The following is a 27,519-nucleotide window of genomic DNA, read 5'->3' as shown; positions in this document are numbered from 1 at the left end:
ATGTATACAAATGGCACAGAATATGTCTCCCTAAAGAGAAAAACAAACCCTAGTCGAAACAACTGTTTCCGTCCCAACCCATTTACAACGCAGCTGCTACTCACAACCCCTAAACCCAAATACAACTCACAGTTACATATTATACACAGGAAGTAAGATTCTTTACAGGAAGTGGCTTCAGCAGAAACTGGTTTGTACAAATCTCACTATGACTAATTACAATTTAGCACGGTGGCTTCTTGTTACAGCGTATCAATGGCTCAATCCTAACTCCCTATAGCGCACAGAGCAGGCAACGACAATTACAACACGCTGAATATGTACAACTAAGCACATTGTACATGACTTTTACAAGCTCGTTGTTAAGCCTAAATCCTAATACAGGCATAGAAACAAAAGAAGGGGGGATTACATGTGGACCTAATACATGAAGTCTACAATTACACAAAGACATTAAGTTGTTACATGCACAATGACAAGTCTCCTTAAATATTTCACTAGTTCGAGGACACTCTTTTCTTTTGCACAGTTGGCAACGCATCCATGTAACACATCTTCCACCATGTGACCAGCACAGGCTGATTCAATCATGAAATGAAGGAGTTGCCCACTCTACTCCCTGGATATGATGGTTGAAAGAAAACCCGCATGTCAATAGACATCAAATAAAATAACTTGCCAAGACACCACCTCATAATCTATTGCGACCACTATAATAGAATAATACGAAGATCAAGACAAAAAATGAACATAGCAATCAAAGTTAACGGTATCCAATCCATTGTGTAACTAACTTCCCTAGAGGCATGAGACGCATTAGATAACAAGGACATCACACAACTCCCTCCCCAATTAATCTTGCAGTTTGCAGGTCAAAGCTATTCATAGCCAATCATGCCAACATCTTTCTCAACCTTTCAGTTAAGATCAAGCACATGCTTCACTCGAGAGATAAAATGAATCTAGAAAGGAAAAACAACTCCCACAGTCGCAGAGCACAAGAAGTGTTCAAACTATATATATCACAAACCCAATAAAGCAATTGTCTTGAAGAAATTAGGTAGCAAAGTTATTCGACCAAGAAGATAATAACCGCAGGAAATGAGTAGCCAAACCCCACAGCTATATCTTCATCAGTAAGCTACTAAAAGTTACTAATTGTTTTTAAGCACACAAATATTAATTGGCACAGCTAAATGTTCTGAAGAAAGCAGTATAAAAAAGCAAAGGGGGAACTGACCCTTCCCTCCTATGCACACCAGTAGAACTTACTTCTCCTTCAAGAAGTGGTAGGCGGTAGGCCCATCGAAGCCCAGAAGAAGAATGCAGATTCACTGTAGGTATCAAAAGCTACATATAGTAATAGTCAGAATTTATATTCTGCAGTCTCAAAGACCTGCCGTAGAAGGCAATGATCTAACTCTGTCACTCAGATGGCAACCGTCTCCTCTTATAATCAACATCCCTTGATCGAGACCGATGATCATCCTCTGGCACAGCTTTGGACCTGCTACGAGGTCTTGAAGAAGACTGACCTCTGTCCCAGTCATCCTCATAACCCCCGTCACGATCCCTCTGCCGATGGTCTCGATAACTATCTTTTTCTTCCTTGTACCGATGCTCCCTGTGCTCCCCCCTTTCAGACCTTTCATAGTCTTGTTCCCTATCATCACGATGCCTCCTCTCAGAGTTTCCTGACCAGTCACGCTCAGATCCCCTTTCTCTTTCCCTCGAGGCAGCACTTGACCTTGGTCCTTTCTCATTATTTGTGTCACCATATCCATACTCAGAAGCATTATCATCACCACCATAACTTGACTCCCTAGTTCTTCGACCGTGTTCTTCTCCTCCCCAGGCCCCCATGCTTGGGTCATTCCACATCCCTGCATGATGTCCCTCCATTCCAGAAGAACCCATCATCCCCATCCCATTAGTTGCCATTCCCCTGCCAAAGAAAGCTGGGTTTACATGAGGAGCCACCCCGGCAAGTCCCATTGTATTAACACCAGGAAATTGAGGAAGCATTCCAGGAAAAGCAGGACCTGGAAACCCTCCATAACCGCCTCCTCGACCCATATATGTTGGATCAAATCCAGAACCCATCATACCCTGTGGATTCATCATTCCTACAGGACCACCAAATCCAGGACCTCCAAGGCCCTGTCCATAGCCACCTCCATTAGCACCAGTTCCAACACCAGCAGGATTCCCAACCATGTTCTTCGCACCCATGGCCCCTCCTCTTCCCCTCATTGGTCCTCCAACTCCAGGACCTCTTACTCCCTGTCCACCCCGTCCCCATCCGCCCCTTCCAAAATTCCTACCTCCCGGGTCTCCAGCTTGAAAATTCACACCTCCCCCCCTCCCACCACCATCATTCATGGGCCTTCTTCCTGGTTGCTGAGCCTGAGCCTGACCTTGGGATTTGCTCAAATAAGAAGCTCCCATCTGTTTCAAGGTTTGCGGGGAAGCAAAAGCCACAACACAAGCTCTTCCATTGAAAACATAACCATCCATCCCTTCTTTGCATGCCGTGGCAGCAGCTTGATCATGAAACTCAACCTGACAATAACCCTTGGATTTACCACTGGCCCTCTCGTCAAAAAACTTAATTTCCTTGACCCTCCCATACTGAGATATAACACTTTCAATCTCAGCATCAGTTGTCCACCAATGTAGTTCTCCAACAAACAGCGTGGCTGAACCATTCTCAATTGGTGGTCGGATTTGGTTTTCATTGAGCATTGGACGATTAGCATTTATCTTGATACTCATTTGATTGGTCGGTATCTGTGTAGCTCCTGGAGGGCCAGCACTGGCAGGATTCAGAGACGGAACAAACTCACTATTACCTTTTCCAGTAATATCAGAAGAATCAACACCGACATTTGGGGGCATAGTTGTTGACCCCTGAAACGCCATATGTCTGACTTGAGTATCATGAGTCATGTCCATAACCCTCCCCTTCTGTGATCCAGACGCCCCACTCGCATAACCTGTGGATCCCAGTTCTGGCTCCTTCGCCACTGGTGGTTGATTCTGTTCTGGAAACTGGGCCCCAGCACCAGAATACTTCCCTTGAACTGAAACCCCAGGAATTTTCAGGTCCTGAGAGACACCAGATTGAACTCTTGGTTCAGGAACATCAGTTTTCTGTGCTTGGAGTCCTCCATTGCCCACACCAACAGTTGGGAGTGGTGCCTCAGACCGGTGCATCTGCATGAAACCCTCTCCAACATTAACATCATTATAGAGATCATCGAACTCATCATCTTCGACCATCAGTTCTTCATCTGCAAGCGCAGAGATGGCTCCACTTCCCTGATACTGAAGCTTATGAGCCCCTCCATATTCCTCATCTTCATAATCTATTTGCTCTTCACCCAACGGTTCCATTTAGACCAACCAATATACACCCGATATGGAGTCCAGCAATCTATACCTCTACCTATATAATACATAACGAAGAAAAAAAAAAACCGTTCTTAGACCCATCAGAGATACGAGACTGCAAACCGGAAACATGGATAGATACAGATCTTAACACAAACATAACTTAACCACAGAAGAGTAAGAACAAGGACCCGGAAATCCAAGTCTTTCTTCCATCTCATATATACAGCTTGAAAAATGAAGCCTTTCTTCTTCATCAAAGGAAATTACTTAAGCGACTAATCAAATACAAAAAATTACAGTCTGCATCATCATCGACCCGAAAACAATAACCCCATCAGAAGATAAATCAAAACCCACTTTGGAAATCACATATTCCACAACCCAACTTCGTAAAATTTAGAATTACAATAACCCACTTCATGAAATCGCATGAAAATTTGTACATATCAGAAACTCAAATCACAGATGGAAAAAAAATTTTAAAAATTAATTAATACAATCGTAGATGGAAATCCAGATAATCATAGCAGGAAAAAAACAGACAACTAGAGAATACCCAGTTGGGAAATCTCACAGAAGAAACAGATTCAACCTTAGAGCATAACAAGATTCAATAAAGTGATGAAAGACAGACAATGCAGAGAAGAAAATGGAAACAAAGAATCATGGGACGAGGAGATTGGAACATGCTGTTGGATTCGCAGAGGATGTTGTTGTCTTACTAATAATATCTCTCAGCTAGTACCAAGGCGTCCGACGGAGTCGCAGCAGCTGCGTCCCTCTCTCTCTCTCTCTCTCTCTCTCTCTCTCTCTCTCTCTCAAGCTTTTCTCATGAATACCAACAAGGAAGGAGTACGGCTATTCCTCCTCTTCCTCTCTGTGTTTATATTTTTAATAATATCTTCTACGTATTTTCTTTTCTACAGTGGGACACCTTTCACCATATGATACACACCATTCGGATCGACTCCAAAGTTTCCAACATTCCACCTCCTTCTCCTTCGCCTCTGCTGCTCTCTCTGTAATTTCTGTATCAAATTGTAAAAAGTTGAAACCCTTGCCTTTGTTTTAATAGTGAAATGTTAAAATGTTTTGACTTCTGTGCATTTCACTGAAATGTTAAAATGCTCATCACATGTTCTCCACCACACAAATCGCATTATCAAAACCTTGTGCTGCTCATGCCTATTTTATTATTGTATTTTTTTTTTAGCTTTATATTTATATATTCATTGAATTTAAGTTATCTAACTGTTAAGATCTAATTTGCTCAAATTTAACGGTTCAAATTTAAATTCAATAGCTAAAATACTTGGAAAAAAAAAATTTCATGTGTTTTATATTCTTTCAAAGTGTTCCACGAGTTTCCTGGTGTCTATTTAGTGATTTTTCAATATTCATCGAAATATAAATATTTTTAGGTTAGAATTTACACAAAATTAAATTAGGATAGTCTACCTTTTTTTTCTTTTCTTTTTTTATGAAAATTAATTTAGGAAAAAAATTAGCCTAAGTTTATTTTTTAATAATCTCTAGGTTAAAAATTTAACCTGATATGGATTGAAGTAGAAAAACAGTTTCTCGGTTAAAATCTAAATTTTGTGGATTAAAATTTTGAAAATTTTAATCTAAAGGTTAAGATGGTCTGATAGAAACTTTTTTTTTAATATAAAAAATGTGGAGTGCAAATTGATTTTTTCTTCCGTGTATTTGACAATTTCTCTAATTTTCCCACCAAAAATTTGTCTTTTCTCGTTTACTGTTAGCTTTTGTTTTATTTTATTGGTGAGTTTTGAGGAGTGAGAGAGCGATATGCAGATAATTTCGAGAAAGTAAATTGACATTTTACCAAACTCGTATCATGTCCTCTAATCTTTTCCTTCCTTGGTTACAAAGGAGAAAGGACAACACCAAGTCACATCCAGTGTACCCATATATGATATTACTTTTGCCGGTGCATTTTGACGGTGCGTGATAGATTTAAGATACAACCACCTTGACGTCCCGGTTGCATTTACATATAAATTTCTCTGGACAAGATATTTTGAAAAGAAAAAACGAAATGCCTTTCAGAAGTTAACGTAGTAGAGGTTGCTTGAAGTTTATACACATAGATTTCTTCAACGTGAACATCGTTTAACAAAAGGAATTTATACACAACCTGTAACATCTGTCTTGTAATCGAAAAGCTCAAATGACAAGTAATTGTGCTACCACAAATCCATTCCAAAAGAATCGAACTGCCTACCCGAAATGCACTACGCTGTTATATCGCTCGAGAAAAAACTTCAACGGCTAATGATCTTAAACAAACTCTATCTAAGCTGAACATCAAAACTGCACCTGAGCCGATTCACGATTCATATCTGATCCTCCAGGGCCCTTGGACGTGCGAAAACTGCAAAGGCTATTTCCGATCTGCTTCTGAGAGACCTATTGCCACCTAAAGAAATAATCACTACAAAAAGAAAACCCCATTTCTCTTACAAATTTAACTGAGTAACTATATTTTACACCGCCTCTAGCAGCACATGCATAGAGATGATACCGTGAAAAATTCAGGAAGTAAAATTACTGAGCATGTCAGAGGTGGAATTGACACGGAATTCCAATTTGAATCAGGAATTGCCAGCAAGTGATCCAGCCAAAATCGATATCTGAATCAATACATCCCCTTGAAAACAGGATTTGTTCTGCATATGCTTGCACCGTATTCCTCATACTCTTCTTTTGTATGGCAAGCCTGCACAGATATGAATATCTCAATACACAACATGAATTTAGCAACGGAAGAATGATAAAACTTTGGCACTTTAAAATTTAAGCATAAAATAAGGTGAAAGCTCAACATCAATGCCGAGGTTGCAGAAACATAAAAAACTGTGTCTGTATTTTTGGAGAGGAGATGATCTCCTCCTCCATGATTAGTTAAGTTCACCTTGATGCCATTCGATTTCTGAACAATTAAGACTCAACGTATTATAGAAGATAATGGGACAAAACCCCTTCATCTCACAGAGAAGATGCAAAGGTCTAGCAACATTAGGAGTTGTCCAAGTGAAAGCAAACACTGAATATAGCATACTGTTTCTACACAAAAATTAGACCAAGCTCTCTTTTGATCACAAATGTCAAATTATTTGGACTCCAAACAGGTGCTTTATACTAACAAGACAACACTTGTTTCGAACTCAGTTTAACTCGCAGAACTATACCGCGCAGTGACTCAATAAAACTTTATCATAAATTTGCAAGATTTGTTAAAATCCCCATATCACAAAAACATTGATGTGATGGCTTCAAGCCCCGTGGCAACTTAAAGGTTCTTTGAGGGTTTCAAGATATAGGGATAAAGTCAGAGACAAAAAAAATATGATTGTCAGCCTGCATTAACAAAAACCTTTAAATAGCTCCAACACATGATTCAAAGCAAAAGGAGATATGCAAGTTTCTACACAAATAGCTCCAATATATAGAAAAAGGTGGAATATGAGAAGACTGCAATAGTTGTCATGCCCTCAGATTAGAAGAATAAACTCATACCGCAAAGAATTCAGGTGTGGACGCAAGTACTGAGCCACCAAACCAAACTGCAAATCTCTGGATGGGATGGCTAACTACATTCACTTCCACTGGATGTGACTGCGGACACAAACAAAAATGAAAATCAAACTCTGGTATCGTAAATAAGCTGCATATGCTTACTAGTTTATATAAATACACATTGCACACACTTCTAAATAAAAATGCTTACTTTTACTTCTCCACCAACTCGAGCTTCAGATGCAAGAAGCCGGGCATCCACAATCTTCTTTATATCCCGTTGTAACCTCCTATGGAAGTCCTTGAACATGGTTGAACCTCCAGACAACACTATATTCTGAGAATAACAATAACAATATGAGACCAAATCCATAAGTTGCATAAAGAAATATTTAGTAAATAACGAAGATCACTAATTTACTATACATGAGAGCATAATACAATAGCCTTTGGAGAATTTACATAAGGGAAAAAAAAATAAGATTTTCATGGGACTAGGTCCAGACCTTAGAGCTAAAAACAATTCAAACACCAAACCATGAACATAGGAGAAAATCAATGCTAAAGTTTAAAGAGAAAACAACTCAGAACGAATGACTGTAAAGTTATATGACACTTGTAGAAAACAATACCTAGTAAGGCGTAACTGAAGAAAAAAAAATTCAACCTCAGTTTAAACAAAGAACCATTCAGTAATGGTTTCAGAACACCATTACAAGGCCTAAGCACCACAGTGAAGCAGCACAGCATATTAATTCATATTGCTTCAATTACAAATGTAAAATACATCTAATCTATGAAGAATTTCAAGGCCTACTTCACCTTATACAAAGACCTCCTAGTGTCAATTGGAGCAGACTGAATACACTTGTCAATTACAGCAGGTAACGGAGTGGTGAAGTCGGTGCTATAAATCTCGGGATTGAAGAAAATCTATGAAAGCATTCAAGACAAAATTAGCAGAGAAAAGGTTAGTACCAGACAGTGATTGAGAAGAAAAATAGAAAAGGGAAACATTTTAGGGGAGGAGGAGAGGAAGTAAACCTCTGGGCCAAGAAATCGTTCATAGCCAATGTCACAAGAGTAGGGCGCCCCTGTTTTTGGTTTAATGCCTCTCCAGTGCTTAATATACTTGGATGGTTCCTTATCGTGCTTATTAAACTCCTGCAATCATTGGAGAAACAAGAGTTTGTCATCAAACAATCTCCAAATTGAAAAATAAACTCACAAATGAATGTAACATAAGGAGTTTTTACAGCAGGTATAACAAAAATTACACCAAATTGTACCAAGGTCTTCAAAACTAAAATGATCATGGAAATAAAGTTGACCTTGACAATATCAGAACTAGTATAGCAATACATTTCCTTCACTCTGCGAGCTACATCAAAGGAGTCGTCTGGTGGCACATTCTCTCCTCTTTCCTGCATATAATGCAAGCAGCATAAGCGCACTAACAATTCATCTGTAAATCTTAGTCACAAGTACTCTATATAAGCCGTAATTCATAAAATTTCGCGAAAGTTCATACACTATTGTCTGGTTCCAAACACTAACCCTAGCTTACCATTTTAATGATCACAACAAAGGGAATATGAATACAACTAGCAAGAATGCAATCCCATAAGGGGAAAAAACAATTGAAGTTATTAGTGAGAATGGAAGATAGCATACCCGCATAAGCTGCTGGACGAAGAGAGTGACATCTTTCCCGGCAATAGGAACTGACTTGATGCTGCTCCCAATAACATAACCTTCTGCAACAGGAACAATATGAGTTGCCCCATCTCCAACATCTACTACAACCCCTGTCATCTCACACTAAGAAAATTGTAGGTCAATCAAAGAGGAAACGATCAAGGGATATCAAAACAATAACAACACACATTATAAGCACTTGGGGTAACACAATTCATAACATGACAAACTACAATAAAATTCTCAAATTTTTTATACCAACCTTGGAGGTAGTGTAACCAGCTGCAAGAGCAAGTACCGAATTCACAGCAATGTAAAGGCCAGGAACATTGAAAGTTTCGAACATGATTTCACCCGTGTACTCCCGGCTCTCCGGGGCAGTAAGCGGACTCTCAGTTAGAAGAAAATAATGGTCTTCAGGATCACAACGCAAGTAGTTAAATATACTTTGCTGCCAGAACCGCTCCATTGAATCCCAATTCTCGACTTGGCCCTGTCGAACGGGATAGCTTAGATTGTAAGTTGTACTAGATCGAGATCTTTCCAGCGCCTCATCCCCAATAAAGAAATCAAGATCAGCCATCACGCCAGCATTGTGCTGCGCTATCCAGCCGGACTTGGAGGAGGTTCTGGACGGGTTCAAAAACGATTCGTTTAATGCAACTACGGTCGGAACAGTGTAACATGGCTCGACATTTCCCGCGAAACCCATTTTAGTATACCTACAGAAATGGATGCAAATGCACATATTAGAGCATAATCTCTTGGGAATTTTAACAAACAGGTGGGGACCGATACGTGCAACCCGAATTTCAATAGAAAAACGTCAGCTGGGGCATTTCATCGAGCAGTTTGCGTGCGTAATTACGTACCCACTTCCATTGTCGATGACAACAGCTGGGCGAGAGGCCGGGTCCATGAGAGAAACCTTGGAACTTGTATTGGCTTTGATTATTACGGAGGTGGATCTGCAGCTGAGATCCGATAGAGGGTGCGAGGCAAATGATCATGGCTTTGAAGAGCGCGAGAAAGGAGAGCGCCGAGACGAAGTGGAAGCTGAGAGTGCTGATGATGGCGACGCAGACTTGGATCGGAAGCGAAAGCGGCGGCTCAACGAACAGCTCGGTAGCTCGCAGCAGTTGGTGATTGCGATTGCTGCTCCACCCATTTCAACGACGGACGCAGAAGCTGAAGATTTCAATGGCGGCAGCTCTCATCGACTGCATCATCATCGCTGCAGCTTCTGCAAATTTTCTCCGATTCGATGCTTTTACTGGCAATCAAACAACGGCGACCGCCAACCCCCACTCGCTTTCTCTTCTGGGCCTTGTCTTTTTGGCTAGTTACGCTTTGTCGTTTGATTTTGAAATACGACTTTTGTTTTGGGCCGTTGGATTTGTTTCCTGGTGGGATGGAGCGACGGGTCAGATTTTGCCTCCGGTCGGAAGCCAGTTATGGGGCCCGTGGAACTGTCGTAGTGTAGCGAAATGGTGATGTCGGTAGTTTGTTTGTATCTCAAAATATTTAGAATCTTTTGATACATAATACTAAAAGGGGTATTTGTCGTGTTTTTCTTGAATTTGTAAAGAATTGTCAATTTCCTTTTTTAATTTTAATTTTAACCAATTACCTCCATGAACTTTTGTAATTGACCAATTTATCCCCTAATGTTAGATTTGAGAATTGTTCACATGCACATCACATGCCAAATTTTTTAGGGTAAAATAGTAATTTTATCCATAATGTGAACATTCTATTTTTCTTCTTTTTTCTCTTCCACTAGTTCACTCTGTACAATTTTATCTAAATCAGCTATAGAAGTCTAATTAGCAACTGCAAAATATTGGCTTTGCGCCAAGTTTACCAAAATGAAATTAACGATTCTTACTACAATTAGTTTTGCACTTCGAGTGCTTTAATAAAGTTAACAACATCCACAAAAAATATGCAACAGACTTAATGGATTTGCACCTAGTGCCAAAATCAATAAAACCTATCAAATTTATAGTTTCGCATCATATAATCCCATTGAAAGAATAACTTAATCTCAACACCAAAGGTTTTCATTAACAATACGAAAGGCCCTCCAACACATCATAGTTACACTCTTCATGGTCTTGCACGTTAGGGTTGCGATGCCATTTCATTAGCCTTCCTTGTGACTTGATTCATACAACCACCTCGGTTCACCTATTTTAATTCAACATGAAAGCAACAAAATGTTAGCAAACCCAAAATACCTTTGATACTCATCGTTATGAGCTTCAAAGCTCAAAATACCTTCGATATTTGTTTGATTTCACCGTCTGTTCTCCATATCTTTTCTCATATTGTAACACTATGATGCCCAATTCTTTTTGGCTCGCCTTCCCATGCTTCTCCATATACCCAACAACAATCAGGTTTGGCTGGGGTGTATGATTACCTTTTTGCCCTCACACCATTAGCATGTGATCAAATTAGATGGAAAGTTCTAAGATATAATGGTAGGTGAAAATTGGTGAATTACACAAGTTCAAGGAGGTAATTGGCTAAAATAAAAGTTCAGGGGAGAAATTGACAATTTCTTACAAGTTCAGGGGTAAATCGACGAACACCTCTAACTAAAAAAATATTAGGAAACAACGTGGGCATTTAAGTAATTTCACACAAACAAATTTGTGTTGTTTTGTTTTCTGAACCTCACAACCATGTCACCTTATCACTACCCTCTAAAACGAATCTCTCTCTTTGTCTCTCCTTAACTGCCAACACTTTTTTCTTTGGGTGCTGCCAACCCCTTTTAAATCAAGCAACCCCTTTACCACTTCGTATTACGGTCTAGTGGTATTTCTCGAAACTTATATGTGAAAGGTCTTATATTTGAATCTCACCATTGGCGAGTTTGAACCACATTATTGCTAGGTCATTGTAAGGCTAAACTCACCCTCTCTCTCTTAGTGTAGATTTATCGTTTGTTAAAAAAAATAAAAAAAATAATAATAATAACCCCTCCCATAAAATAAAAAATAAAAAAATAATATTTGAGAAAAATAAAATTTATATTTCTAATACACATAGAGTGTGTGGCTTTTCCTAGTGTCAATTAATATAAATAATCACCCTACTTAAGATGAGCAAGGAGCTATATATCTATATAATATACAAATTTACAAATATATATGACAAAAACTTAAAAATATATAATTAGTTTACCTTTTTGTAAATATATATTGAATAGCATTCATATATTTTACATTAAATTGTTTTGCATGTATTGTTTTATTATTACTATTTTAAATAATTTACCTATATTTATAGTCACGATGTAGGTATCTTTAATCTTTAATATTAGAAAGTCAACAATCAATTTGATGCCTCAAGGCTTCACCAAAAATTTTAGGATAAAAACACCCCTAAAACAAAAAAATCCAAAACTAATCCAAAATAACACATCAAACACAGATTGGGTAATTTTATAAGAAAAGTATAACAAATAAAAGATTAAAAAAAAACAAAAAAAAAGGAAAAAAGAAACGAGACGTGCAAAACTTTGATGTCGTGGGACTCCAGAGAAAACCACGAACTGACGGAAAAGAAAACTGCCATGAACCACAACTCCACGTTGAGCACTGAAGATTATGAGGAGGAGGGAATCTTTCTTTGCCGTTCCTTCTACTTCGAGTGGTTTGAAAAAAAAAAAAAAAAAAAAAAAAAGGTTAATCAATTTCCTTTTCGTTTTCACTTTCTTCCGCTTTCTAAAGGTTCATCGGGTTCTCGGTCACTCACTACGACTATATCCGGACGACGTGTGGAGACGAGTGCAGGACGTTGTCAGTTTTGAAGAGTTTCAAGCCGACCGCTAAATCTAACACTGTCAAGTTGGATTACTGGTGAATGCCTAAACTTTCTCACTTTGTCGTAAAGTTTTGTTTATTTTCCACTAATTCCAGTTTCCTTGCTGCCTTGGAGAAGGTCTGTATCTAATGGGTTTCTTTACTTTTTCTTTTAATAACTGTTCTGATCTTCATTCTTTACAGGTATGTTTTTTCTTTCAACAATTCATCTGCAAATTGTTGAGTTCTTGAATGACTTCCATTATTGCTTTATAGGCACTCTTTGTTTATTTGCAGATATACATTATCATTTCAAGCTTTGCAAATTTTGTGGTGATACTATTCGGTGCGTTCTTAAAAAATTTCTTTTTGATCTTTATTTTTCTTTCCCCAAATGATGGTTCAATTACAAGAGCTGTGCATATAACTGTCAATGTGGCTTTCGAAAAGAAAAGGACTACATTTTTTAACATACATAGAACAAAGGGTTAGTGTCACATCCCGCCCCAGGGCGGATCATTTCCCGGGCCCGCTCCACCACCGTAGCACGATATTGTCCGCTTTGGGCCCCGACTACGCCCTCACGGTTTTGTTTCTGGGAACTCACACGAGAACTTCCCGATGGGTCACCCATCCTGGGAGTGCTCTCGTGCGCTACTCGCTTAACTTTGGAGTTCCCATGGAACCCGAAGCCAGTGAGCTCCCAAAATGCCTCGTGCTAGGTAGGGATGGGAATATACATTTAAGGATCACTCCCCTGGGCGATGTGGGATGTCACAATCCACCCCCCTTAGGGGCTCGCCGTCCTCGTCGGCACACTCGCGACCAGGGTTAGGCTCTGATACCAAATTGTCACATCCCGGCCCGGGGCAGATCACTTCCCGGGCCTGCTCCACCACCGTAGCATGATATTGTCCGATTTGGGCCCCGACTACGCCCTCACGGTTTTGTTTTTGGGAACTCACGAGCAACTTCCCAGTGGATCACCCATCATGGAATTGCTTTAGCCCTCTTCTCGCTTAACTTCGGAGTTCCTACGGAACCCAAAGCCAGGGAGCTCCCAAAAGGCCTCGTGCTAAGTAGGGATGAGAATATACATTTAAGGATCACTCCCCTGGACGATGTGGGATGTCACAGTTAGTTATGTCTGTTTTTCCAAAACATATGTCGAGGGAAAATGTATGATTCGTATTTGACACGAATTTCATTATTGAGATCACTTTCATATGTTACTTTAACTGTTATAGTAATTTTTCTCATGTTATCTTCCACCAAAATATGGATTAAAACATGTACGAAATGTTTTTGTAGTACATATGTCTTTATGTATGCACAAATGTAGAAGAGCAAAAAAAACCTTTGTATGTCGCGTTTAGCATGCCGTGATGTAAAAAAAGGTCTTTCGCATGCGCAAGGCGCGTGCAGAAAGGCTAGTACTAATTTTAATTAATTGATGTTTTTTATTTGTAGAAAATTATTTTGTATACATATATTGGCCCTCTAAGAGAAGGGATATCCATTTTTTTTTTTCCACAAAATGGAGATTAAAATTGTGGGACTCACTCCACTTCGAACTTCAACGATTAGAACCGTCTATTTTGTAAGTCAAGATTTATAGATTATCCTTACAAAAATTTAATTCAATTCGAAACTATATGCCTATTAACTTATCACGATGAAAATTCAATGCGTCTTAGAGAACAAAGTGTCGTCAATTTTTTTTTAACTCAAGTAGATGCCTCAAATATTTCTGATTTGACTAATATTTTGTAAAGGGGAATTGTTATTAGCACTCCAAAAATCTCATTCTACAATCTAAACTTTCTATATTGGGAAAGAAAAATACATTTGTGAGGAGTGTAGAATGAGATTTTTGGAGTGTCAATAACACTTCCCTTGTAAATATGATCTATCAGGTGCAACTTGAAAAATAGACGATTCAGGTCGTTAAAGTTCAATGTGGTGTAAGCCCCACAATTAATTCCTATTATTTTACAAAAATGGATATCCCTTCTTTTAAAGTTTCCTTACATATATATTGGACATTTTTTTATTGTTATTATATCAAGGTGTGTGTAAATACATTTACTTATTCTTAATTTAATATTTTAATCAAATAATATTTTTATATTTTATAAGTAAATTATTTTGCATGAATTTTTTTTGTTGACAAAAAAAAAGTTTTTTGGGCTAAAAGCATTTAACCCCATTTCCGTTCGCATAGTTTAAAACTTTTTTGTCATTAAAAAATTGTAGACAACAAAAAAGTAATTCGATGTATTATAGATATTTTAAAAAGGAGGCAGATTGTCTGCTGGGTGCCATTTTCATCTTCTTCTATTTGTGCGGTCACGGTTAAACCACATCAACATTTTATATTCCTATTGTTTTTTGTCTAATTATCTTTATAAAAAAATCAATATAAAATGTTGACCTGACTTAACCGTGACCACACAAAATAGAAGGGGATAGGAAGGGGAAGGGCACCCAAACGGGAGGGAAGACAATATGCCTCCTTTAAAAAATACGAAAGATGTGAAGTCAAACTTTATTAAAGAATTTGCTCAGATGAAGCTTAATTACTATTTTATTTAGGAAAAAGAGTTATATAGAATTTATGTAACATCTCACATCGTCTAGGAGAGTGAATCCTTTAAGCCTTATATATACATGCCCACCTCCGTATAGCACGAGGTCTTTTGGGAGCTCACTGACTTCGGGTTCCATTGGAATTTTGAAGTTAAGCGAGTTCGCACGAGAGCAATCCCAGGATGGGTGACCCACTGGGAAGTTCTCATGTGAGTTCTTAGAAACAAAACCATGGGGGTGTGGTTGGCGCCCAAAGCAGACAATATTGTGCTACGGTGGAGTCGAGCCCGGGATGTGGTGGGGGCCTGGCTCGGGATGTGACAATTTTGTATCATAGCCAATCCCTGGGCGGAAGTGTGCTGACAAGGACGTTGGGCTCCTAAGGGGGTGGATTGTAACATCCCACATCGCCTAAGGGAGTGGATCCTCTAAGCCTTATATGTACATGCCCACCTCCATCCAGAACGAGGCCTTTTGGGAGCTCACTGGCTTCCGGTTCCATCGAAATTATGAAGTTAAGCGAGTTCGCACGAGAGCAATCCTAAGATGGGTGATCTACTGAGAAGTTCTCGTGTGAGTTCCCAGAAAAAAAAACCGTGAGGGCGTAGTCGGGACCTAAAGCGGATAATATCGTGATACGGTGGAGTCGAGCCTGGAATGTGGTAGAGGTCCGGACCGGAATGTGAAAATTTAAGTTAGAAAAAATTAAATTTGAAGGAGTAAAGTTATATTTTCATTAAATCTTTTTCATATACGCGTAGTCACGTATTGTGGCTTTCACTGTCAAGTGAAGATAATTTTATGTATAACGCTCGAAAGTAAAGGCAGAGAGCTAAAGTTGGCTGGGCCCGTCGGACCTATAACATTTTGTAAAGGCCTTGGTCCCACTAGCCATAGCCCACCCTAAACCCTCAAAAAATGGGCCTCAGAGGCCCAAGAATCCAATCACGTAGCCGAAAGTTGGCCCATTTCCAAAACAATGTATTAAATCATCTTTTAAAGAGATGTCAAAACTGTCACACATATAACAGTGAAAATATGATAGCAAACTTTTTCCAACTGAGCATTTAGTTTATTATGTGGCATTGAGTCAATTGAAGGCAATGTTTTTTGCTATCAAATTCATTTAATGACTTTTTAATAGATGTGATGCAATATATCATAAATTTTGATGTGCGTTCCAAGTATTTGATTGGTTGTTTTAATAATTAGATCCCATAAAAAGAAAAAAAAATTACGAAATGTCATTAGGTGCATCAAAAAATTGCACAAAATATCAAATTACCATATAATCCATTAAATATTATTTTAATTTTTAAAATTCGATGTCTCATTTGAAGATACTCTTAACGTTAAACCTAAACACAATGAGAACACATAATTCATCTCACTTGTCTCTTAATCTGCACTTAAAAATGATTTATGCAACAGCTAATCATATTGATCCCAAGTCAACCCTAATTTGAACATGTTGATCTCAAGTCAACAACACGCACTCGCGGTAAGCACATCGATTGGCCGAATGCCTCGAAGCTCCACCGTCCACGATATTCTCCCGCGCACCTTATCTTCTCCCCTTCCCTCCAGGGACACCCCGGTCCGTCGGTTCACTCGTCGCTTTCAAAATCCTAGGAATTATCCAAAACATCCCCATCCAATCACTACACACGCCAAACCACAAGGGTACCGTCGTAATTTCACAGGGGAGATTCATATTTCCCACCGGACAAAACCAATCACCACCACCTGCGCACAAACGCGCACGTTAGATGTCCCCTTTCAGCCTCCACCCAAAAACCAAACCCCCTGCATTTACCTTAATTGCGCCATTAATTATTTAAAACACCCAAATTTTAATTTATAATCCCATTTTTTACCTCTTAATTAAAATAAATTAAAGATTTAACCTACCCTCGCATGAAATATGTAATTACGGAGCAGCAGCGGCAGCAGGAGAAGTGTTTTGATGGATCTGTCTGCGCAGAGCTCTTCATGAGTGTGTCTCTGTCTCTCTCATCTTTCTCTCTCTAGAACCAGAAGCTCCGAGTCTTTAAGTCATTTTCGAAAGGTTCGTTTTGGCTTCGGATCGGGTCCTGCATTTGTATAAATCGGAGCCGTTTGATCGGCGCTGGAAGGGATTCGGATTTCAACGATCGGATTCGCTTTTTGTCTGATTGGATGGTCTGATTGGGGTTGAAGATGAACCCGCTGTGCTGCATTGCGCCGGTTTCGGTCGATCGGGACCGGGGCACCCCGGTGGCGGCGAAGCAGTTGGGTGAGTGCCAGATAAGCCCGGAGGCTCCGATCCGGAACGTTAGCTATGGTTCGAGGCCGAGCTACTCGGCTCAGGTCTCGTCGGCCGGTACTGAAACGGACAGGGCTTCCGTCGCGGCGGGGCATGAGGTTGAAGATACGATCAGTGAAGCAAGGGATTCGAAGATGTTTGGCGGAGGCGTGAGCGGCAGCGTGGCTGGGATTCTGTATAAATGGGTGAACTACGGGAAGGGGTGGCGGTCGCGGTGGTTTGTGCTCGAAGACGGCGTGCTTTCGTACTATAAGGTTCATGGACCGGACAAGATTTTGATGAGCCAGGTGAGAGAGAAGGGGTTGAGGGTGATCGGAGAGGACTCGCTGAGGTATATGAAGAAGGCGAATTGGGGAAGTAATCGGCTTGGCGGTGCGGTGGCGGCGAGGCCGTGGAAGCCTTTCGGAGAAGTGCATTTGAAGGTATGAGCTTTTGCTTATCACAGAATGTGAAGCCATTGTTTGTGTTATAGAGGTAATGCTATTTTTGGTGGTGATGCTATATTTAGCAAATGAAGAAGTCTGTATCCATTGCGTTTATTAGTTGGGATTTTCTGCGTCGTTTTGTAGGGTCTGTGCACTCGTTTGCTGCAATGTAAGCGGTGGGTGTCGAAAGCTACAGAAAATGTTTAATATTCTTACACTTTTCATGGAATTTTTAGAAAATATTGATTGATACCCACCAAAAGTTTTCCTCAATCTTGATGGACCCAACAAAAACTCGAATCCGTTGAGAGGAATGCTTGTGTTTTGTCTGATGATGCATAACATGTATGCTCGATTGCGCATATCTGTGCTTTTGAGTTGATGGTTTTTGGTTACTGAATTTGAAGTGGTCTGGTTTACAGGTCTCTTCAATTCGTGCCAGCAAATCAGATGATAAACGGCTTTCCATATTCACAGGAACTAAAACTCTTCACTTGCGGTGTGTATCAAGAGAGGACCGAGCTACATGGGTTGAGGCACTGCTCAGTGCTAAAGATCTGTTTCCTCGAGTCTTTACAAGCAATGATTTAGTACTTTCGAAAGATATAGTTGTCTCGACAGAGAAACTAAGACTAAGATTAGCACAGGAGGGCATTGGTGAGCCGGTGATCAAAGACTGCGAGTCAATAATGCTCTTAGAAGTGTCAGAGCTTCAGAATCAGTTGAAGGCTCTTCGGAGTAAACACGTGATGCTGTTAGAATCATTGAGACAATTGGAGGTATTTCTTCCATCCTGTACTGCTTTATACCAGATTTCCTTACATATAATTACTAAGTTTCTGCTTAATAAATTTGCTACAATATGGGGGGTGGTGTAAATCTTGCTAGTCGGAAAGTAATATCCTATCTAAATTTCCTTTTGCAGACGGAGAAAATGGAGCTGGAAACTACAGTAGTGGATGAAACAAAGGAGCGTGAGTCATATGGACAGGGGGATAGGAGATTTAGTGGTCAGTCATCTTTGGCATTTCCATAACCTTAGTATTTTGTTGAAGTCAATGTTTTAAATTATGAGATGTATAATGATGATTTAATATTTCTTTTAGTTTCGGTGCTACTCTAAAGGTTTCCCGCCGTATACACAGTTTCTGATTATATTATCGATGACAATTTAATTTTGACCCTTAGTTTTGATTGTTTTATGGTTTTGCTCATGACACAGATTTCTATTCTGTCTTATCTGAGGGCAGTGCAAGTGATTCTGATGCAGATAATGAAAGCCAAATTGAAACAGATGAAGATGAAGGAACATATTTTGATACACATGACATTTTGTCTTCAGAAGCTCTAAGAAGTGCTTCCTATCGAAGTAGGGAAGGCTTGGGGAATGGTGTGTATACCATAGAGATTCTTTCTTTTCTGATTAATCAAAGAAACATAATTTGATGAGAGTTATTTTGTATTCAGATACTCTAAGAAGTGCTTCCCACCGGAGCAAGGAAGGTTTGGGAAATGGTTCTATATTTGAAAGAGATTCTTTCTTTTCCGATCGATTGCATGGAGTTGAGATCACAACAATTAAATATCCATATGTGAGAAGGAGGGATAATTTGCCAGAACCCAAGGAGAAAGAGAAGCCTATTAGCTTGTGGTCGATTATCAAGGATAATATTGGGAAGGACTTGTCTGGAGTTTGTCTTCCTGTTTATTTTAATGAACCACTCTCATCGTTGCAAAAGTGCTTTGAAGATCTGGAATATTCAAACTTGGTTGATCGAGCATCGGAATGGGGAAAGCAGGTAAGGTCCTCAGCTGTCCCCTTCTATGCATCACTAATTGTCTGAACTTTGGAACATGAATTAATTTGGACTTCCTGTGGTGCAGGGAAATGATTTAATGAGAATTCTAAACGTTGCAGCATTTGCTGTATCTGGCTATGCATCAACAGAAGGTCGGCATTGCAAACCCTTTAATCCTCTCCTTGGGGAGACCTATGAGGCTGACTATCCAGATAAAGGACTTCGTTTTTTCTCTGAAAAGGTAATGCACGTTGACATGTCTATTAGCACCCTTTTATATGCATTTCTGTCCATTAAGTATGAAAAACGGTAAAAGATAAAAGTAGCCTCTTTGTTGCTTCATGTTGTTCGGACTCATTGAGTTTGAAGCATCACAGATAATTGTCAAATGTTTATGAACCATTGATTGATGTCTAACATGGACGAGCTTGCACTCAGGTGAGTCACCACCCAATGGTTGTTGCTTGTCACTGTGAAGGAAGAGGTTGGAAATTCTGGGCGGACTCCAATCTCAAAGGCAAGTTTTGGGGGCGTTCTATTCAGCTTGATCCTGTGGGTACCCTAGCCTTGCAGTTTGAGGATGGGGAGATGTTTCAGTGGAGCAAGGTCACTACCTCTATATACAATATCATACTAGGAAAAATTTATTGTGACCACTATGGCACCATGCGCATCAGGGGCAGCGGCAATTATTCCTGCAAGCTAAAGTTCAAGGAGCAGTCTATTATAGACCGAAATCCACATCAGGTTAGTTAAAGTCTAAATTCTCCCCAGAACAATATTTTACATGGGCGGCCCAATTTTCATGTTTATGTTACACTCAGGTTTAGCCATTGGAATTTCAGGTTCATGGATTTGTTCAAGACAATAGAACTGGAGAGAAAGTAGCAATGTTGATGGGTAAGTGGGATGAGGCAATGTACTACATGCTGGGAGATCCAACTACAAAACCAAGGGGTTATGATCCTATGACAGAAGCTGTGCTTCTCTGGGAAAGAGATGACTATGTTACCAAGACAAGATACAATCTCTCTCCATTTGCAATATCCCTTAATGAACTGACACCTGGCCTATTGGAGAGGTTACCGCCTACGGACTCAAGGCTAAGGCCAGATCAAAGACATTTGGAGAATGGCGATTATGAATTGGCAAATGCAGAGAAACTAAGACTTGAACAGCTACAAAGACAGGTACCCCCTTTACATCCTCTTTCTCTTTTGATCCGTTATTCACCCATAGATCCTCCTCGTTTCATGCATTCTTGTATCTAATTGCGAGCCTAATGCCGTTTGAATTTAATTGAAAATGACTTCAATCTCATATCTGGCCTATAATCTTGAGAGTTTGAAATTCAGGACTCAGCTTGAAACCGAATGTAATGCCATTTCCCAGGTGTTTTCTGGGAATTGATGGACTCCTGTATGCAGTGTACTTTATTCGTAAACTATTCTTCTATTCTTAAATTGTATTTAGCAACAGTTGATAATTTTGTGCAGGCAAGGAAGTTGCAAGAGAGAGGGTGGCAGCCAAGATGGTTTCGGAAGGACGAGGATGGTTGTTATAGTTATGTGGGAGGGTATTGGGAAACTAGGGAGAAGAAGAACTGGGACGGAATTCCCGATATTTTTGGCCAGAGTAGTGATTTGCCTTCGTGTTCTGGTGAAGAGTAAGGCATCTCTTGGCCGACCTTTGTTGTATTAGATGACGCCGGTCTTTCGTTTCTTCCCCATGCCCTGAATCCGAGTTTAGTGTAGGCTGCGTTATAGAAAAAAATTCCTTGGTGGTGTAATGATAGTTTTCGTTTGGGACATTACGTCGCCCATGGAGCTGCTCATGCCCAGGTTCTGGTTAATTTAAATGGTGTTACCTTCGCCTTTAACTTAAACTGCTGCCCCACTTAAGAAAATGCTGAAAAAATAGCGATGCACCGTCAAAAAGTAAACCACCCGTTCAATATACACTTGTCACGTTGTGGATTTGGTAACGATCATCTTTTGTCAAAAGGAGACTGAAACGCACGAATGGCGGAATTTAACTTCGGTTTGGAATGTTCATAAATCGGTTTGGAACATCGCTATCACATCGGATGTTACGTGGTTCAGGGCGTTTACTCTTACACATAAGATTGTGTGTTTAAACCGCTGCCAAGTGCCAAAATCTTTAAATATTACGAAATATTTATGGTCAAACACATTCTGGTAACACGTCATTAAACATTGTTACGAGTAAGCATACGTTGCCAACTACAAAAATGGCATCCCCATGGACTCTCTTCATTCAGGTAAAAAACACAACGGGAAAACGGGAAGAAAATTTGATAACGCTCCTCATTTCCAAGCCTTCTTCCCTCGGAATTGTTTGCCAGATCGCTGCTGCTGCTTCCTTTTATCCACGCGAGATTTAGCAACCTTTGCCCTCTTTGCAGCCATAGGCATTTGCTTTTTGTGTTCCTTCTGCTTGTTGCTCATACCTCCCGTCTGTTGTCATTCACGAATACAAGTGTCAAAACAAAGATCAAGCTCGGTCAGAACCCTATTGGAGCTCAATTTATTCACTTCTCCTTTGAAAAGTGAACTGAGTGCTAAAACCATTAGTTGTCATCTGGCAACTAATGGAATCCCAAGGACATACCTTCTTCTGTTTTATGGCGGCTCGAGCCTGGTACTTCCCTCTCTCCTCCCGCCCTGCTCTCACTAATGCCAATCTCTCCTCCTTGCTCATCCTTTTCTTTACGTGGACCTACACGGTGCATGCCCAAATTGAGTAATAAAGAAGGCACAATACGTTTTAAAAGCTTTATATGTCTCCTTTCCCCTTGGATTTATAAGACACCAAGGACAGTAGAACGGCTAAAGGGATCTTGAAGCAATAGGTATGGGAGTTAACAACATTCCAACGTTTCTAAGTTTTTTTTCTCCCAGGAATGTCTCAAAAGCAGCATACTGAGTCATAACAAGTAAAATAATTTAAACTTACTTCAAGCTTTGCAGGATCTACTCGCTTACTGCTCAGTTCAGATGAGCTGGGAATCTTGAATGCGGGTGACTTGGCGTCTGCGCCCTTCTTCAATAATCCCTGCCGTGTCAAAGCAATTTGGGCTTCCTTCTTTGCCTAACAAAAAGAAGCATCAAACAATGAGCAAGTTTTTATGACATCTACAAAGACGGCTCAAATACATTAAAATTGTTGTTCATGGCCAAGGTTACGGGCTTACAGAATGCTTCACCTCTGGCATCAACTGGGAACAAAGAAAAACAAACCTTTAACTCCTTAATCCTCTGGAAGTCCTCGTTAGAAAGAAAACCATCAGCTGAGTCCAGTGAAGCAGGCTCCATGTTCTCTTTGGCCAATCTCTTCAAAGCCCGAAGACTTGATTCAACATGATTAAGTTGTTTATCAAAATCGGCAAACTTCCTCTTTTTTGCTTTGTTGTCTTTTACTCCATTTCCACTACCTTTAGCATCATCGTTGTCGGATTCTTCCTCCTCATTCTCTTCTTCTTCCTCATCCTCATCGTCATCCTCACTCCCATTGACATCACTGTCATTATCATCTATACTATCATCACCATCTTCATCTTCAGCTACCATGGCATCCTCTTCTATTCCATCATCTTCGCTTCCACTGTCGCTGTTGTCCATCTGGTCGTCATCATCATCACTGGAAGCAACCATCTCATCGCGATCAAGATCATCATCTTTATCATCATCAGTGCCGCTGAATGAATGTTCATCAGCATCATCACTGTCCTCATTGCCGTCATCTTCTTCTAGCAGTTCAACACCAGGAACATTGCTGAGTACACTGACTTCTCCATAAGCTTTTGGTTTTGCCTTGGGGTTAGTGGGGCGTCCACGGTCCTTCTTAATCAACAGTGATGGGCAAATCTGTATGTACACTAAATAGTCAGTCTTCAGCAACAATCATGGTTCATGGAAATGCATGCACTAGCAATTGCAAGTCCATGCATAAGAGAGAGAGAGAGAGAGAGACCTCTCTGAATAAACTGATAAGTGAGCGCGCTGCTATTGAAACTGCTTTCTCATGTGATTTCTTATATAATGCAAGATCTTGCAGCAACTCTTCGGTCATCAACTGCATCCACGTAACAAAAATTAATTATGGAAGCCTAGCAAAACATTCTTGTGTTATATCAGAATACAAATGGCAAGAAAAAAGAAAAAGAAAAAAGAAAAAAATATAGAGCTACGATTAATTAACTTCAACGCATTTAAAGATGAGTACTGGACAACTTGAAATGTACGGCCCAAAACCAAATGATATAATTAGGTTGTTACCAATGGAATCCGTAAACATAACTCCCTTGTTACATTCAGTCCAACAGCTATGGCCTGGAGAAAGCAAGTGATCAGAGACATAGTCAAGCCAATTATAAAGAATATACTAAAACAAATCATCTATGAAGTAACACCTCTGGACGTGAGCGATCATGTACAAATTGATTCACTAGTTGTTTGAACAGTGGTTGAACCGCATCAGGAGGAACCTGCTCATTATAAAGTAAATCAAATTTAACTGGAAAGGTTCATTCATCATATGTAATTTGAGCAATTGTTACTAGGACTTTAAGAATGTAAAAAGTTAGGGAAGGACAGGGAAAGAAAAGCCAACTGACCATATCATGGCAAGCCTGAACTGCTGCAGCAAGTAAACTTGTGACATCGCGTTGGTGAGGCTGTGATACCAAGACAGTCACAACTCAACTCTCAAGAGAATATACATTGAGTGGATAGGTCAGATTATGTACCTGAATATATTTCTGAAGGAAAGGATAAAAGTTCAACAAAATCAAGCGGTGAAGCCCAATCGTGCGAGCAATTACTTTCAACATCATCATCTTGACCTTCAGTTAACAAAGGGTGATATATAATCAAAACAAATGACCAAAGCAACTTCCACCATTAGTTCATAAACAATGGAAACCTATGGGATATAAACAAAGCATGACAAGAATTTGGTGTTTTGCTCTATGCCATGTTATGATGTAGTTGAACCTGTGCACTCAACCGAATAGAAAGATCAAACACAGCTAACTTAGGAATATTCATTCACTATGATCGTATTCCAACTTTGCACGGGCAATACACAATTTTCTCCATAAGACAAGCATATGTGTATTTTGTACTTTGTTAATTCTACAATTGCGACCACTTACCTCAAATCGTTCATTGCAGGTTTGAATGCGGGAGAATAGTTTCTCAGCAAATCCCTGCAGGAAGAATGATCTGTCAAATCTCCTTGATCAACAGAAACAATAAAAACACTAACTAGATGATAAGATCAGACAAACCTGCGGATCTTGCAAATGGTTAAGTGGCGTATGATAATTTGAATTAGTTTTTTCTGATGATAGGCGCTGCTGTTTCTTCATACTACGCATGGCACGCTGCAGTTTTGCTTTCTTTTTCTTCTTGCTAGCAATTGTACCTTGATGGTGTGCCTAAAAGGCAATGAAGAAATAAGAAATATTGTTGATTGTGCTGACAAAAACTCTCATAAAAAATCATAAACTATAAATGCAAATGCAATCAAATGCATCAAACAGTGCAATTCAATCCACGTTACATAAAAGGATGTGATAACCACACAAAATTCATTATGCGTAACATATCATGATACAAAATCTGGGTTAAATAAATTGGTTTTGAAAACTTTCAAGTAATAGTTCAAGACTGACCTTATAAATAGACTCTCTATTAAGGACTACTTGAGATGTGTGAGGACCTTCATCTTCACTACTTGATGCATCACTATCATCGTCTTCAAACTTCTCGTAATCAAGCAGAAATGAGAGGCAAGCAATCATTATCCTGATGCATTTGAACATAAATTGTAAGCTTTTAAACCCAACATTAGAACGCAACACAGAAACCACCAAAAAAGAGAATGCAAACCTTGAAGATGGATGAAAGCACGCAGTACAAATCGCATTTGCTGTTCTTTCATCAAACCACTGCTTTCTCTGGTGAAGCTCTCGTAGCGTGATAAGCGCTCTCTTTGCTTTTGTTTCATCCTCTTGCTATCGAAACAAAGAAAACAAATATAAATTCAAGCACTAAACTAACAAAAAGCCCTGAAATTTCGACAAGAAAGCGATAGCATAACAAACCCGTAGCATCTCAAAAACAACATTTTGAAGTGCCCGATTCTTCGCTTCGTTCTTATGCTTCTGATTCATTCGCTTTATGCTATGAACCACATGAGAAAATGCCAGCTTTCTCAAAGGCTTATCCCCATACGTCTGCAGCTCCATGAACATAGCTATAGTGTCTCCCAAATCAACCATCTACAACACATCCAAGCACGAATATCGAAATTAAGCAAGTCAATTTTACTATTTCTCACACTTTCTCAGCAACCAAACACATCTCAACACTAAATTCCCAATCTTTCAAACAAAATTCACACAAGCACACGTGCAGTACACGCACCTTTCGATTCATGAGAAGAATGAGAGCTTGGGTGACATGCAGCCGGAGCCCCGAGGGGAGTTTTCGGGCGGTGGAGCAGAGAAACTGGGAGAGCTCGACGGGGAAATAGGCCATCTGGGTCGGGTAAAAGGGGGTGACGTGAGCCAAGAACATCGCCCGGTCGCCAAGGTCCTTCGCGACGGCCGGGTCGTTGCCGACGCCGCTGACGGACGTGAACCCCATCTCTAATTGTTTTTCGAAGAGATCCACGGCCGATTTGAACTGGTTATACACCAGCTGGAGCTCCTGCAAGTACCCTTCCGGGTCGCACTTCATCTTCGACTGAAGCGCGGGCAAGCTCATCTTCTCGGAGCCCCGACCCGACGCCAAGAGTGCCTCCGGCGACATTCCAATGCTGGCGCGGCGAGGATTCATTTTAGGGGGTTTAGTGTTAAGGAGAAGACGGCAAGATTGATAAAACCTTAAACCCTAACAATTTCCGGGAATTTATAGTTTGCTGCAGTGGGACCCCCAAGCCCATTTCCCTCCTTTCGATCTTGACGGCCTGCCATCGTACGGTTAATAATAAAACGCGCCATACCTTGTGGCGTTATGTCATTTCCAACTATACCATTTCATCATCTTATGTTCGAATTTCGTAAATTACAGATTCGATATCAAATTAAGATGGTCATTGTAGGCTGAGTCGAACTCTCTCCTTAATGTAAATTACATGGTTGTACCAAAAAAAAAAACAAGAGTAAATTGTAGCAATGGTCTTTCAACTAAAAATCTATTACCATTTGTCCATCAACTCATCAAAACGTGCAGCTATGATCCCTTAACTAAAAATTCATTACCATTAGTCCTTCACCTAAACGTTCATTCGGGCGTCATTTTGAAAGGCCGTCGGAATCAAGTTCCCTCTCTATCTCTTACCATTAAAGCTAAGCTAAGATTTGTGTTGCAAGTAAAGTAATGGGTTGGACTAATTTGCATATTAGAGTTGGATTCCAATGATAACCCACTGTTTGTTTTTTTTTTTTTTTTGAACAAACGATATTATCTACACTAAGAGCGCGGAGGGGGGCTTAGGCTCACAATGAGCTAGCAATAATATAGTTCAAACTCGTATTGGCGAGAATCGAACCTAAGACCTCCACTTACAAGTGAAGAAGAATACCACTAGATTGTAATACTAAGTGACAATAATAACCCATTGTCTTTTTTAATCGATCGAGCATGCTCATTCCTGACGGTTGCACAGTGATGAGTGTTTTATATTTTTACCCCTGAATCCTGAATTGGCAGTATTTCCTGATGCCAAAATTCACCAAATAATGGTCTGTAGCAGCAATGTAGCAGAGCAAGAGGTCTGCATGCCAATAGGGAAAAGATGCTGAAGAGCTGATGTTTTGGCAGGCAGTAGTGGTAGCGTCGTATGGTTTGATGACATTTTGGAGGCTTCCTTGAGTGAAGATGGTGGTGATCTAACTTTTCCACAAAAGGATGCTCATA

General features: G+C 39.9%; 4 protein-coding genes across 9 annotated transcripts; 1 reads left to right on the top strand and 3 right to left on the bottom strand.

Moving 5' to 3' along the window:
- Positions 1 to 139: 139 nt before the first annotated feature.
- On the bottom strand, positions 140 to 4,455 carry LOC137730774 (uncharacterized). Of its 3 annotated transcripts, none has more exons than XR_011068214.2 (3): positions 4,119 to 4,436; positions 1,273 to 3,448; positions 140 to 619 (listed from the first exon to the last, which is right to left on the bottom strand). XR_011068214.2 is itself a non-coding variant. In XM_068469733.2 (2 exons), the coding sequence occupies exon 2, from the start codon at positions 3,394 to 3,396 to the stop codon at positions 1,426 to 1,428; it is 1,971 nt and encodes a 656-aa protein (XP_068325834.2). In that variant the 5' UTR covers positions 3,397 to 3,448; positions 4,119 to 4,455; the 3' UTR covers positions 1,006 to 1,425. The 3 variants fall into 3 exon arrangements, 1 of the variants encoding a protein (XP_068325834.2); XR_011068213.2 differs by having other exon boundaries at positions 1,241 to 3,448; positions 4,119 to 4,434; XM_068469733.2 differs by lacking the exon at positions 140 to 619 and having other exon boundaries at positions 1,006 to 3,448; positions 4,119 to 4,455.
- Positions 4,456 to 5,438: 983 nt separating this feature from the next.
- LOC137730773 (actin-related protein 3) lies at positions 5,439 to 9,992 on the bottom strand. Of its 2 annotated transcripts, XR_015957836.1 has the most exons (10): positions 9,510 to 9,970; positions 8,900 to 9,359; positions 8,614 to 8,760; positions 8,271 to 8,363; positions 7,984 to 8,103; positions 7,762 to 7,872; positions 7,151 to 7,276; positions 6,940 to 7,038; positions 5,972 to 6,139; positions 5,439 to 5,854 (listed from the first exon to the last, which is right to left on the bottom strand). XR_015957836.1 is itself a non-coding variant. In XM_068469732.2 (9 exons), exons 1-9 carry the CDS (start codon positions 9,554 to 9,556, stop codon positions 6,059 to 6,061), a joined length of 1,284 nt encoding a protein of 427 aa, XP_068325833.1. In that variant the 5' UTR covers positions 9,557 to 9,992; the 3' UTR covers positions 5,439 to 6,058. The 2 variants fall into 2 exon arrangements, 1 of the variants encoding a protein (XP_068325833.1); XM_068469732.2 differs by having other exon boundaries at positions 5,439 to 6,139; positions 9,510 to 9,992.
- Positions 9,993 to 16,782: 6,790 nt separating this feature from the next.
- On the top strand, positions 16,783 to 21,455 carry LOC137732349 (oxysterol-binding protein-related protein 1D). Of its 2 annotated transcripts, none has more exons than XM_068471659.2 (9): positions 16,783 to 17,768; positions 18,194 to 18,550; positions 18,697 to 18,781; positions 18,994 to 19,161; positions 19,239 to 19,570; positions 19,656 to 19,811; positions 20,009 to 20,317; positions 20,416 to 20,760; positions 21,067 to 21,455. In XM_068471659.2, the coding sequence occupies exons 1-9, from the start codon at positions 17,241 to 17,243 to the stop codon at positions 21,238 to 21,240; spliced, it is 2,454 nt and encodes an 817-aa protein (XP_068327760.1). In that variant the 5' UTR covers positions 16,783 to 17,240; the 3' UTR covers positions 21,241 to 21,455. The 2 variants fall into 2 exon arrangements, with proteins under 2 accessions (XP_068327760.1, XP_068327759.1); XM_068471658.2 differs by having other exon boundaries at positions 16,790 to 17,768; positions 20,401 to 20,760.
- A 247-nt stretch (positions 21,456 to 21,702) lies between these two features.
- On the bottom strand, positions 21,703 to 26,483 carry LOC137731588 (ARM repeat superfamily protein). 2 transcript variants are annotated; one of them, XR_015957529.1, is made up of 15 exons: positions 26,023 to 26,483; positions 25,701 to 25,877; positions 25,486 to 25,610; positions 25,269 to 25,401; positions 24,882 to 25,031; positions 24,747 to 24,800; positions 24,339 to 24,434; positions 24,207 to 24,266; positions 24,003 to 24,077; positions 23,869 to 23,922; positions 23,564 to 23,665; positions 22,785 to 23,457; positions 22,547 to 22,681; positions 22,202 to 22,309; positions 21,703 to 22,047 (listed from the first exon to the last, which is right to left on the bottom strand). XR_015957529.1 is itself a non-coding variant. In XM_068470743.2 (15 exons), the coding sequence occupies exons 1-15, from the start codon at positions 26,434 to 26,436 to the stop codon at positions 21,898 to 21,900; spliced, it is 2,460 nt and encodes an 819-aa protein (XP_068326844.2). In that variant the 5' UTR covers positions 26,437 to 26,483; the 3' UTR covers positions 21,703 to 21,897. The 2 variants fall into 2 exon arrangements, 1 of the variants encoding a protein (XP_068326844.2); XM_068470743.2 differs by having other exon boundaries at positions 22,831 to 23,457.
- Between the last annotated feature and the right edge of the window lie 1,036 nt (positions 26,484 to 27,519).

The sequence above is a fragment of the Pyrus communis genome, chromosome 16, assembly GCF_041283825.1.
Source record: "Pyrus communis isolate YQ-2024b chromosome 16, ASM4128382v1, whole genome shotgun sequence".
NCBI classification, from domain to species: domain Eukaryota; kingdom Viridiplantae; phylum Streptophyta; class Magnoliopsida; order Rosales; family Rosaceae; genus Pyrus; species Pyrus communis.
The sequence above is the reverse complement of the archived record's forward strand: the minus strand, read 5'-3'. Positions and strand labels throughout refer to the sequence as shown.